General features: G+C 37.8%; 1 protein-coding gene across 3 annotated transcripts in view; it reads left to right on the top strand.

The window, feature by feature from the left end:
* MAMSTR (MEF2 activating motif and SAP domain containing transcriptional regulator) overlaps window positions 1–13,926 on the top strand; it is a 195,172-nt gene that overhangs the window by 134,050 nt on the left and 47,196 nt on the right. For all 3 annotated transcript variants that reach the window (XM_072110516.1, XM_072110518.1, XM_072110517.1), the window contains exons 10-12: window positions 6,537–7,187; window positions 12,093–12,230; window positions 12,314–12,371. In XM_072110516.1, coding sequence (XP_071966617.1) covers window positions 6,537–7,187; window positions 12,093–12,230; window positions 12,314–12,371 — 847 coding nt within the window. The remainder of the gene's footprint in view (window positions 1–6,536; window positions 7,188–12,092; window positions 12,231–12,313; window positions 12,372–13,926) is intronic.

The following is a 13,926-nucleotide window of genomic DNA, read 5'->3' as shown; positions in this document are numbered from 1 at the left end:
GCGACGCCCAGACTGCACCCAGTTTTCCCAAGGTCCTGAATTTTATAATTGTTTTTTGAGCAATGGTATATTTCCTTTAAGTATCATCTTCAAAAGTGGATGGCGATTTAAGAAGCCACAAGTAGCTAAATCTTTAAACTGACAAACAACATTAAGCAAATGGACTCATGGGAATAAATAGGGGGGGAATGGTGTGGGTAAAAAGGGGCATAGGAAAACCTAGTTTTGCGTCATTCTCCTGGGGGATGCGTTAAATATGACCACTAATGAGAGAACTAATGAGAGACCGGAAATGTTACACTGAACAGCTTTCCCCCTCTAACTCTTGACCATACATATTGGCAGTAGTTCCAATATGTATGGTCAAGAGTTAGAGGAGGAAAGCTGTTCAGTGTAATATTTCCGGTACAGTGGCCATATGCATAGGAACTTGTCTCTAGTGCCTAAGTCCCAATTGACCACTTCTTCCAAATGATAAAGTTTCTCCACATTCTTATGCCACATATCAAGGGAAGGGGGCATTTTTTCTTGAAATTGTAATGGAATTAACAATTTTGCTGCCGTCATGAGAAATTTTGAGAGGTGATAGGGCTGAGGGCAAAAAGAATTAGTGGGCTTTCACAAGTGAATGATTGACGTGTCTAGCGGCACCTTCACCGAACAGACAGTTTCTACTTTCTTGACAATCTGTTTCCAATATGGTGCGATTAATGGGCAATGCCACCGAATATGTGAGATATCTCCTTTGTGACTGAGGCACCTTCAACAGGTGTCGGGTATTAAAGCGTTTAACTCATGCAAGTCAGTGTGGGTCTTGTACCAACGTGACAATAGTTTGAAAGAACTTTCTTGTTCCTGATACATCTAGAGAAGCCATGTGCTCCTAATACTATCTGTTTTGTCTCGTATTCTGTGAATTGCATCTGCAAATCGGATTCCCATTGCTTGAGAAAATCAGGGGGTGTATCTTCTTGTAAGGCTACTAGCTTATCTTACACTTGGGAGTATAGTCCCTTCTCAGTGGGTCTTTGTTGTAACTGCTCTAGCCTAGAGTCCTTAGATTTATGTATGAGTAGAGGGTGCAATTTTTCACAGACTTGTCCAGTGTGTGAAACTGTAGAAACATCAGGGACGGTATTCTGTTCTGGATAAAGGCACTTATTTTTCTATCGGGTCTGTGGGGAGTCATTAATTTTAGGGTATAGGTTGTATGGAGCTAATTATACCTACACATCTAAGGTGGGGTTGGCATTAAGTCCCATTTAGACTTAAGATTGAGCCCTACTTGGAGAACACCCTTTTGTAGTCTACTCTTATAAGCCTGTTGCAGTTGGTGACCCCACATCTTTAAACTCTCAGGTATGCCCATCAAAGACCTTTCTAGTTTTATTTAAATATTTTTAGACCACAGGTTACTGAGGTGCATCCACCTTAACATCTGGTTAGCTCAATAATATACATCAAAGCCGGGGGCCCCAGATCACCCCTAGTTCTGTTGGCAATCTGCAATTGATACTTTAGTCTAAATATTTTCCCTGACAATAGAAAAGAGGAGAACAGTTTACGTATAGATAGTAAATAGATTCTTGGAAAAATGATTGGGAGTGTTTTAAGGAGGTACATAAGTTTTGGCAAGATGTTTGTTTTCAGGAGGTTTTTTCTCCCAAACCAAGACACCAGAGGGATGTAGAGGGATCTTAATTGTTGGTCAATATCCTTTAAAAGCTCTAAGTATTTTTTCTGAAATGGATAGGGTCACTTTAGGGTCACTGGTGAGGTAAACTCCTAAATATTTTATCTAGAGTGGAGGCCATGGAAAGGGTGACTCTTTCTTCAATTTGGCTACTGTTGATGAAGTGAGCGTGACATTCAGAATTTCTGACTTCTAGAAATTAATTTTTAAATTGGACAGTTCTCCATATTCAAGGAAGATCCAGGAAATCTCAGGAAGAGTGATGGGTGGATTGGTGGTAATAATAAGCAAATCGTCCACAAAGGCTGTGGTTTTGTGTCAAAAATCCCCACTCTCTATTCCCTCAATCAGCAGATTCTGACAAATTCATTGGATATGCATCTCCATAAATAATATGAATAGGTATGGGGAGAGGGGAAACCCCTGCTGTCTGCCAGTTTAGACATGAATAGACAATCTGTCGAAAGCCTTCTGACATTGCTGAAAGCCTTCTCTGCATCAGAGCCGAGAAGGACTAGTGGCTTTCTATTGTGAATTGCCCATTCCATGAGTCTCAGTACTCTGCATGTGTTATCCTTCCCCTTTCCTCACTTTGCAAGAATGGCTTCATCAGTATGCTTCTATCTTCTTCCGTAACACTGGGTAGGGTCAAAGAGGCCCTGTTTTGGGTGGTGTGGGAGGCGTGTTGATGGAGATTATAGAGGTCAGAGTAGAACTTTATGAATGCTTCTGCTATCTAACTAGTGTCACATGTGACTTCTCCAGTTAGGGTAGTAAGTAAGTGGACAAAGGATTTTAGCTTCTGCTTCCTTTCTAACGCTAACTTTACCAAGTCTGTTCTCTCTGTCCCCGTGTGCATAATATTTTAATTAAATTATAACCATCAATGTTATTTTGATGTAAAAATACATCTAGGTCCTTCCTTAAGCTCTCAGCTGTTCCTACAGTGACCAGCTCTTGAGGCAGGGTATTCCACATATTGACAGTTCTCATAGTAAAAAAGCCCTGTCACCTCTGGTGAGTAAACCTTGTTCACTCCAGATGGAGACAGTGCCCCCTTGTCTTTTGATTTGATTTAACCAGGAACAACTTCCCAGCATATTTTTGTATAGACCATTCATATATTTATATAAATGAATCATGTCCCCCCCTTAATCGTCTCTTTTTCAGACTGAATATATCTAGTTGTTTTAATCTTTCCTCATAACTGAGATTCATTTTTGTGGGTCTTCATTGTACCATCTCCAGCTCCAGGGCATCCTTTTTATGGAACGGGTGCCCAGAACTGGAGGGCATATTCCAGGTGGGGTCGAACCAATGCCTTGTACAGTGGTAATATTACATCCCTATCCTGAGAATCCATCCCACTTTTGGAACATGACAAGATCTTGCTGGCTTTAGAGGAAGCTGATTGCATACTGTTGTTTAATTTATGTTCTACTAATATACCCAGATCCTTCTCAGCGAGAGACTCTTCAAGATTTACTTGATTGTGCACTAGACTTTTTGTGTTTATGTTCTAGTGTACTATCACTCCAGTTTTATGGAGGAGCTCACCTCCACACTAAAGTTTTGTATGGTTTCCTAGACCTGTTCTAGTTCAGTCCAATACGGCAGATGTCCAGCTTGATATCTGAGAGTTATTTTGCAATGGAATGAAGTGCTTGAAACAGAGTGTGTTTGATAAAGTCTCTAGAGACCGGAGCTAGGGTATCTTCTCCCCTGTGTATGAAGCCTCACCCATACTAACTGGCTCCAAGTGTCCCTCAGCTCCACCGGGGGTTGCAGTGTAATAACTGTTACTTGCATTAAACAAACTTATAGGGATTTTTAGTGATAAGAGATTTGTGCACATGATTAACATATACATTGGATATAAGTCATTTATTAATGATTTGCCTTTAGTTAAGAAGATTCTAGAAGCCAGCTTCTGGAAGTGTGACAACTAATACACTGGATGTCTGGTTCTTTTCCTCTCCCCTTGCTCTTTTCCTCATTGGCTGTTTGTAAGAAGATACAATGTTTCCAGTACACAAGCCTCTGACACTGAGATTTGAGAACTGAAGATTGACCGGTATCCTCACAGACCAATTGAGAATATTTGCTAGGCAGGAAGTAGATGCAAAGTAAGTATAACACAGGTCACTGAAGCCTGGAGACTGACGCCTGGAGACTGACGCCGGAGACTGACGCCGGAGACTGATGCCTGAGACATCTAATAAGTACGGATGGTTCTTACTTATGCCAACCAACTTTATCAAAATTCATGTGAATACACATAAAATGGTCCATAAAAAGTCCTCAAAGGGGTATTCCCATCTGGGCATTCACAATTAATTTAATTTATTTGCCATATGTAAACATTTCTTCAATTGGATGTTATTTTAAAAAAAGTTTCTGTGTGAAGATAATTTCTCATAAATGTAGCCATGTGGCCCCTTAGTAACAAGACAGCTTCCTCGGATATGACCATGCCACAGCGGTGGCCAGACATGCACTATTGAGCTCTGCCTGACCACCTGACTTAAGCTTTCATTACCACATTATGGCTGTTGTATATGCAGTAACTCACAGACATCTCATATACTAAAACTTTTTGTATCTTTGTGCAATCACTCCAGCATAGGTGGTCATATACAAAGACACAGTCTTGTTTCTAAGGGACCATATTACTAAATTTCTGAGAAATTATCTTCACACATGTAAATTATTTTTAATAACATCTAATTGAAGAAATGTATATATATGATAGACCAATGAAATTAAATGTAAATGCCCAGATGAGAATACCTCTTTAAGCATTAATAGTTCACTCCAAACTGTACAATTTTCAGAGACATAGCCACGTGGATCAAAACGGCTTGAGTTCATGCTCACTATGTTTCAGTGGACCTCCCCTTTCTCAAGGGATGTTTCGTGAACCATTGCCATTCTGATCCATGTGGCTTTGTCTCAGAAAATTGTACAGTTTGGAGTGAACTATTACTGCTTAAGGACTGATTATGGACTTATGAACATATATCCTCTACCTTGGTGTGTGTATATATACATGAATTTTGTCTGTACTTGTATTATTGGATATTTATTTGTTGTTGACCCCTGACTATGATCCCAGAGACTGACACTTGAGTTTGACATACGTGGCAATATCTCTTAAAATTACCCAATTTGGAGTGAACTAATGCTGCTTAAGGACTGATTATGGACTCATGAACACATTTTCTATACCTTGTTATGTGTATTTAAATGAATTTTGATAAAGAAGTTACATAGCTGTATTATGCCCCAATCAGTTTATACACTGCCATATTGGCTTGAATTGCAGCTATCCATGACATTATAGGAGGATAGCGATCCATTGCCATGACTCACAGACTTGTCATAAAATTAGATGTAATAGACCCTGCCAGAGGCAGTGATCAAGAAGTCTTACAAAATGGTATCAATAAATAACTATATAAATTTGATATCTATGTGATTGTATTGACTGACTATATGGTTGTACTGATTAAAGAGAATCAATTGGATGAAAAACCGTAAATATGAGGTCCATAAGGAAATGGCACAACAGCTTTTTCTGTCAGTTAGTATCGTATCTTCTTGTTGTACTTTTGGAATTTTTTTCCAGTTCTCAGCTCCATTACAGAAATATCAAATACTGTCACTATTAAGTACAGTTTGTCTTGTACTTATTAAGCCTCTATACAGCTCTATAAAATGAAACATAAAAAATGGCTTTTGAAAGGTGGGGAATGAAGAATATGAACACAAAAACAAATAAGGGCCACAGCACTAAGGGGTTAAACTAAGAATTTATGTATCAATTACGGTATCAATCAGGTATCAGTTACATATACTTTCTGCTGTGCAATCCAGAGGGGTTAACAGGCAGGCTCCGTGTAAGCTACTGTTTTCAGATTTCAGCAAATAATTGCTTTTGTGTGTAGTGAAAAATAATGCAATTTTTAAATAAGCTTTCTTTAGCAATTCCTCACATTTTTTTTGATCTTTGCTTGATGTTATTCAACAGGAAGCTTCATTGTTTAAAACCTGCAATGATCATATGTCTCACAAGTGTATGGCTCCTTATAACACACAGCTATGATTGCTCTCTGTGTATCTTACAAGCTGTCCACCTTTATTGACATTGCATGACAAAGGACGATTTTTATCCACAGGAGGTAAACAATGAAGCTTCATGATGAATGACAGAAAACAGGGATCTAGAAAACCATGAGAAATTGATACAGAAAGTATATTAGAGAATTATATAACTTCTCATTAAACAAACAATATATTTATCTATTTATATATCTTTATTATAAATAATATTTGCAATTTTGTGAATTTTTAAGGAGAAAATTAGCCTAAATTTGTAAATAATGTATGTTGTACTTTTCACCTATTTTTTTTTATATACCGTATATACTCGAGTATAAGCCGACCCAAGTATAAGCTGAGGCCCCTAATTTTACCACAAAAACCTGGGAAAACCTATTGACTCGAGTATAAGACAAGGAATGGGAAATGCATTGGTCACAGCCTCCCCAGTATATAGCCTGCCGGACCCTGCCCCATAGTATATATCCAGCACCTGATCCCAGTATATAGCCTGCCAGCTCATATCTTCCAGTATATAGCAAGCCCCCTGCCCCAGTATATGGCCAGCCCCCTACCCCAGTATATAGCCAGCAGCGGGGGAAGCCATAAAGGTGAGTTTTGATATTTTTTTTTACTTGAGTATAAGCCGAGTTTGGGTTTTCAGCACATTTTTTGTGCTGAAAAACTAGGCTTATACTCGAGTATATTTGGTAACTCTATATACCTTTTTTTATTTTTAAAGGTTTCAGAATTACGCCAGCATCTACGCAAAAGAGGACTACCTGTGTCTGGAACAAAGCCAGCTTTGCTGGAACGCCTTAGGCCATACCAAGTCCCCTGTACAAAGACCATACCAGCCCCCATTCAAAGTGCAGGTTTTTTAACTCCAGTCATTGAACTGCCTTCAATACAAAATCAATCAACATTTGAATCTACCACCACTGCATCATCAGTGTATCATCTACCACCATCTGATAGTGACAGTCCTCATAAGACATCTAAAACGACTTGCAATGCTACAGATAGTTCTAACCCACGAACAACAATTGAAGAAAATGACACAACAATGCAGGGAATTGATGAAGACCAAGTTCTGCTTGAGAAGCAGAAAGTGATTGAAAATCTGACATGGAAATTACTTCAGGAACAAAAACAGGCAGAAGATCTTCGAATAGAATTAGAAATGCACAAAAGATTAAAAAACAGAAGAAAGAATGACAGATTGAATACCAGAGTATCTATTAAAACAGAAGATGAATTGGTAACACTTACTTGTGCTAAAGAACACACAGAAAACACACCATATATGTATAACATAAACAGTGACAGACCTGACTTAACACCACCTGTGCAGGAGCAAATGATCAGTCCTGGAGTCAATAAAAGCTGTATGGTAAGTACATTTTCAGGGGTCATATAGGAAATTAATTTCTGTAACTATAAACATATTGGGGCTTATTTACTATGGGTGGGCGGATCACACTTTCGTCGGATAGTCCGATGTTTTTGGGTTTCGCACGTCTGGGACAGGTATTTAGAGGGGGATTTTGGCGCATGCGATCGGATTTTGGCGCAATCACACCAGCTTTCATGCAACAGAAATCGAGGGGGACGGGCCGTTGGGCAATCCGACTGATTCGGACTGAGCGTGGGATTTATATCAGTCGGACATTCCAGATTGGGGAACGCGCCAGGGACTGGTGAGTATATGTGCCCCACTGTTCTAAAAATGTTTAAACAATACAGATTAAAAAAAAAAAAATGATATTCCTGTTTTTTTTGGCAAGGTATATTTTCAAATGACAACCTATCTACATTCTCCACATCCACTATCCCCTTCCTCCACCCTGACGTAACTCTAGGTCATAGGATGCGGGTAGTTCCTGCATCAGTAGGGCATGGAGGTGCCGGTCATTGCCATGGCAGCCCTGAGGTCCAATGAAGGACTTCAGGGCTGCCAGAAGTAAATGCCTGCTAGATTACGCATTTTGCACGATCTAGCAGTGCTAATGTCAGCCTATGCATAAAGCACTTGCTGACTATGTAACATGCTGCAATACAATATTATTGCAGTATATTACAATGAACAAGTGATCAAATGATCACTTGTTCATGTCCCACCCTGGGACAAAATAAAACAGCAAAAAAAGTGGGAAAAAATGTGCAACATATTGGGTATCACCATGTCCGTAACAACCCGTACAATAAAATAAAATTGGCACTTAACTCATAAGGTGAGTGCCCTATAAAAAGCAAAAAACTCACAAAAATTATGAAATTTTCACATCTGACCTCGTAAAAACAGCATAAAAAGTGATAAAAAAGTAACATTTACCCCGACATAATACCATGAAAATGTACAGCTTGTCGCGCAAAAAATAAGCTCTAAAACAAATAAATATAAGCCCATTAAAAAAAAGCCCATTAAAACATGGTTATGCAAAAACAAGCTAATTTCAGACAAAATGATTTCTATATTCTGTAAAACAAGTTAACCACAAAAATGCTGTATAAATAGGGTATCGCCGTAATCCTGATGACCTATAGAATAAAGACCCATTATTTTTATATTGTGGTGAACGTCTGGGAAAAAATTCAACCACAAACAAGAATTAATGATTTTTTTTTAACCACCACCAAGAAAGAAATCTGATTATTAGCTATTGAACCCCCCATAAATGATGAACCTGAAAAGTAGACCTCATTTACAAAAAAATAAACACTTTATAACCTTTAAAATGGGGCATCCTCATACTCAGGAGAAAATGGGCATCAAACTTTGTGAGTTTTTTTGTCTTTTAATACATTGTGATGGCTTTATTTTTGGCCAAAATTGATGCATTGTCTAAAAAAAATTACAGCTTGTAAATTGCACCTCCATTTTGTTTTAACGCCTGTAAAACATCTAACGGGTTAACACATTTCTTAAAGTTGATTTTTCACACATTGAGGGGTGTAGTTTCTAAAATGGCATATTTTATGGGTTTTACTGCTATATGAGCAGGTGCCTCTAGGTGCGCTTTTCATAAAAATGAGAAAAATTGCATCCAAAATTCTGAACCTCCTAACAACCTAGAAAAGAGAGAGGATGCATAAAAAACATGCTGATATAAAGCAGGCATTTGGGAAATGTTAGTTATAAAGTTACTTGGGTTCTATAACTATCTGCCTGAAGAGCAGAACATTTTTAACTTTGAAAATGAATAATTTTTTCAAAATTTTTGCCAAATTTCCATTTTTCTTCATAACCAAACACAATCCATCAACCATCAGATACCATCAACATTTTTCTATTACTTTGAAGTACAATCACACACAATGTGTGATGAGAAAACAACCTCAAAATTCCTGGATATGTTAAACCGTTAAAAATGTATAGTCTCCTATAATGACACAGGGTAAATTTAAAAAATCTGGCTTGGCCCTAAAGTTGGCCCTTAGACCTGAATGAGTTAATGACCTTTAAATACTGACAAATGTTTGCACTCAGATTTTAATTCTCACTTTCATTAGAGCTAAACATTAAATAATACCAATTTTATTTAACCCTTTAAGGATTCAGCCATTTTGTAGCTTAAGGCTCAGTCCCATTTTTTGGATTCTGACTTGCATCACTTTATATGGTTATAACTTTTGAACTCTGTTATTTATGAAAGCGATTCTGAGATAGTTTTTTCTTCATATCTTGTACTTCATTTTGGTGGTAAATTTTGGCTGATAAGTTTTGCATTTATTTACAAAAAATAGAAAAAATGATGATTTTTTTAAAAAATGTTTGAAATTCAAAATCATTGCGTTTTCAGGCAAATAGATTTACCACCTAAATACCTTGCTAAATAACATTTCCCATATGTATACTTTACATTTTCATAATTTTTGAAATGTCTGGATAATTTATTTTGATGTCACGCGGCTTACAAATAGATTATCGATTTTCAGTTTTTTCAGAATTTACTATTTGGGGGATAAATACTGTTTTGAATGAAATTTATGTATTTAGCATCAAAACCCCCTATATAATCAACCCATTTTCAAATCTGCCCCCCTTAAGCTATCAGAAACAGATTTTAGGAAGATTGTTAACCCCTTGAGATCTTCATAGTAATTAAATCAAAATGGAGGTGAAATTTAGAATGGTCAAATTTTGTCGGTTATACGTTCATTTAGCCCTAAAATTTACACATTACCAAAAGCTAAAAAGAGAAAACCCACCATAAATTTTGTTAAGAAATTTCTCCCGATTACAGAGACCCCAACATGTGGCCGTGACTTGTTTTATGGGCGCACGGTGAGGCACAGAAGGGAAGGAGGGACCTGCAGCTGCCAGGATTTTAGTTTCCTCATTGGCCCCTTTTGTAGGCTATACAATTTTCGCTTTTTAGTTATTGGGGCCATGTGATGGCATTTTTTTTCCAGTGTTACCATTTTGGGGTTGGTATCCCCTATTGTTGAAAATTTAGGAACTTTTTTAGAGGTCACAAGTAGAAACGCATCAGTTCTGTACTGGATTTTTTACTTTTTTTTTTTATGTTCACCGTATAGCCTAATAATCATGTTATCTTTATTCTATGGGTCGATATGATTTCGGAGATACCAGACATGAATATTTTTTATTATGTTTTACTAAATTAGCCAAATAAAACCCTAATGTAGAGGAAAATCTAACATTTTTGCATCGTCGTCTTCCAAGTGGCATAGCATTTTTATTTTTTTCCCTACGAAGCTGATGGATGGCTTGTTTTTTGCAGGACATATTGTACTTTGCAACGGTATCATTCTAGCGTACATATGTTTTGTTGATCACTTTTTATTGCATTTTTTGTGGGATTTAACAGGTAAAAATCATATTTTTTGGCAAGTTTTTAAAGTTTATTTTTACGGCGTTCATCGTACGAGTTCAATAATTATTTAATTTTATTCTACGGATTGTTACGGACGCAGTGATACTATATATGTGGGGTTTGTGTTATGATTTAGAATTTTTTCGAGCGTTATATGTCTTTTTATATGTTTTGGGGCTTATGGGCATTTTTACTGATTTATTACTCTCATTTTTATTGAATAAACCTTTTTTTTTTTACTTTTTTTTACTTGCTCTTCCATGGGACATGAACAAGCAATCATCTGATTGCTTGTTCATGATATTACTCTGCAATACTGTTGAATTGCAGGGTATTAGCAGTGATGTCGGCTCAGGGGGGAAGACCGACCAAAGGCATGTTAAATGCTGCAGTTGCGCGGCCGTGGCATTTAACGGGTCAAATACTCGCGATCAGAGTCCACTCTGGCCGTGGGTGTTACCCGGGGATGTCCTGGGACATCCCGCGACCCTCAATGCGGACTCGGGTCCTGTGCAGAGCTTAACCGGCATCGTCTCCACGTAGTAGCTGTACTGCGCTGAGCGCTATTCACAGGACTCAGCGCAGTACAGCTACCGCGCGGAGCACTAAGGGGTTAACTTTGCCTAATTTTATTTGTGGCACAACTAGTCAGATGATGTCTGATTATCTCAAGCTGAAAATTTATAGCAAATATAGCTTGTACTTTGCCCAACATTACATTTTTTACTTGCTACTTATGAATTATAAAGTTCCATGCATGCTTCTAGTTAGAATATGTTATATGTAGAGATGAGCGAGCACTAAAATGCTCAGGTGCTCGTTATTCGAGAAGAACTTTTCCAGATGCTCGAGTGCTCGTCTCGAATACCGAGCCCCATTTAAGTCAATGGGAGACCCGAGCATTTTTTTGCTAAAACAGAACAGTAAAAGAACAGTGTTTTATAAAATATTCCAGATGTTTCCTGATGTTTTGCTTGTTAGAACACATTGAAATAACACTATTCTTCACTTTGCAGATGTGCGCGCGTGTCTCCGAACCTATCGGGAGATACGCGCGCACACCTGCAATGTGAAGAATAGAATTAAAACATTAAAACAGTGAATACAGGACTATTTAAGTGCAGAACACATTGAAAGAACAATATTCTTCACATTCCAGATGTTCCAAACATCTCCGAACCTACCGGGAGACACGCGCAAACACCTGGAAAGTAAAGAATAGTGTTATTTCAATGTGCTCTAACAAGCAAAACATCAGGAAACCTCTGTAATATTTTATTAAACAATAAAAACACTGTTCTTCACTGTTCTTCACTTAATTTAATGCTCGATCTCGAGCAGGGGAAATACTCGTCCAAGTAACGAGCCAGTCCGAGTATGCTAATACTCATCTCTACTCATCTCTAGTTATACGTCTTAATGGTAATGTTGATGTTATTATCATTGTAATGTTCCAGGTTCTGCAATACCCTACATGTGAGGTAATTGGCCAGGACTTTGAGCTTCCTATGCAAATAACAGCAAGTCCAGAAAGTCCTGTACTGAAACCTCGGTCCTTCGAGGAAGAGCTTCAGGAGGCCATCCGGAAAGCGCAGGTATATTGATAAATGTGCAATTTATGTATATACCTAGTATATAGTATTCATTTAATGTAAAATACATTTGTGTTTTTCAATAGATGGCCCTTTCTCAGTCAATTGATGATATATTAGAAGATGAGCCATTATTGCATACAGGTGGGTATTTATAAGTATCAAATGTGGAAAATAAATTAAGACACATTGGGGGTCATTTATCTTTATTTTTCTTACTTTTCTTCTTACTTTTCTGTGATTTTTTTTAGTGCATTGCAATTTTTGCGCTTTTATGGGGACTTTTTGAAATGTGCAACCCCAGACATTAGTTTATCATCAGTAAGACACATCAGTAAGAAATAAATGGAAATTCTTAAAAAGGAAAGAAATTACTTGAGCCTTAAAAATCGCCAAAAGAGATCTGAAAAAAATAAATTAATAGAAGGAAAAAGTGAGATTGATATATCACCAAAGTAGCATACAGAAAACAAGACAAAACAAACAAGATAAATGACCCCCATTGTGAAGCATATCTCTTGTCATGTGTTATTTACTGCTTTAAAGAAAGCCTGGCACTAGGTTCGAGGTAAGCAAAATCTGCGTTTAAACTTGTCAAGTCGGCACCCACATTCCCCGAATTCGAACTGATGCTGCCATTGCTGCTAAGGGATCGTGTTTGGGAAAAATAGCCAAGCCAGTGGATTGACTGCTGATAAGCTGATCAAACAGCTTGCAGCCCGTTAGAAACCACAGGCATGTGCTCTGTGGGTCTGGCTATGATTGGCCAGAAGAGACATGTGACTCTGCATTGTAAGAGCAGGATCACATGTCCATATGTCATTACACACAGCTACACACATTTCACTGAGCTAGGGAGAGGCATGGGGTCAGTAAGACAGGCAGAGACTTCTCCAAAGATTGCCCTTTACAGAACATTTGGTAGGTACATGAGGCTGCTGTGATTAGTGACAGTTGGAGATCTAAATTGCCATTTCTAGGGCACTGTCAAAAACTGCATTGAGCTACTGATAGGCTGCTCTAGCAGCATTTACAGCATCATCCAGCAATATCTAAAAGGCACAATATTAACATAGTTAATCAAAATCTGAAAGTTGCTGTTACATTGCAGTTGCACCATCTGGAAAGCATTGACACATTATAGTTTGCAGTTCCTGTATCATCCAGCAACATCAAGGCACACTTTCAGCATTGTTTGCCATTTCATCAAAATCTGAAAAGCACTGCCACATTATAGTTTGCAAGTGCATCAAAATCTGAATGGTGCTGTCCCATGATATTTTGCAGTTCCTGCAACATTCAGCAATATTTTAAAAGAACAATATCAGTATTAATTGCTTTTACATTTAAATCTGAAAGTTGCTGTTGCTTGATAGTTTACAGTCGCATCAAAATGTGAATGGTACTTTTGCATTATAGTTTGCAGGTTCTGCATGATCCTGTAATATCTTAAAGGCACAATATCAGAATAGTTTGGCGTTCCATCAAAATCTGAAAGTTGCAGTTTTTTTTTTGAAAGTCTCTGTCGCATTATGGTTTGCAGTTGCATCAAAATCTAAAGGGCACTGTCACATTAGCGTTTGCCTTTCCATCGAAATCTCAAAGTTGTTGTTGCATTATAGTTTGCAGTTGCAACAAAATCTGAAAGGTGCTGTTTAGAGATGAGCGAACATACTCGTCCGAGCTTGATGCTCGTTCG

This window comes from Engystomops pustulosus, chromosome 6, assembly GCF_040894005.1.
Source record: "Engystomops pustulosus chromosome 6, aEngPut4.maternal, whole genome shotgun sequence".
NCBI classification, from domain to species: Eukaryota; Metazoa; Chordata; class Amphibia; order Anura; family Leptodactylidae; genus Engystomops; species Engystomops pustulosus.
The sequence above is the reverse complement of the archived record's forward strand: the minus strand, read 5'-3'. Positions and strand labels throughout refer to the sequence as shown.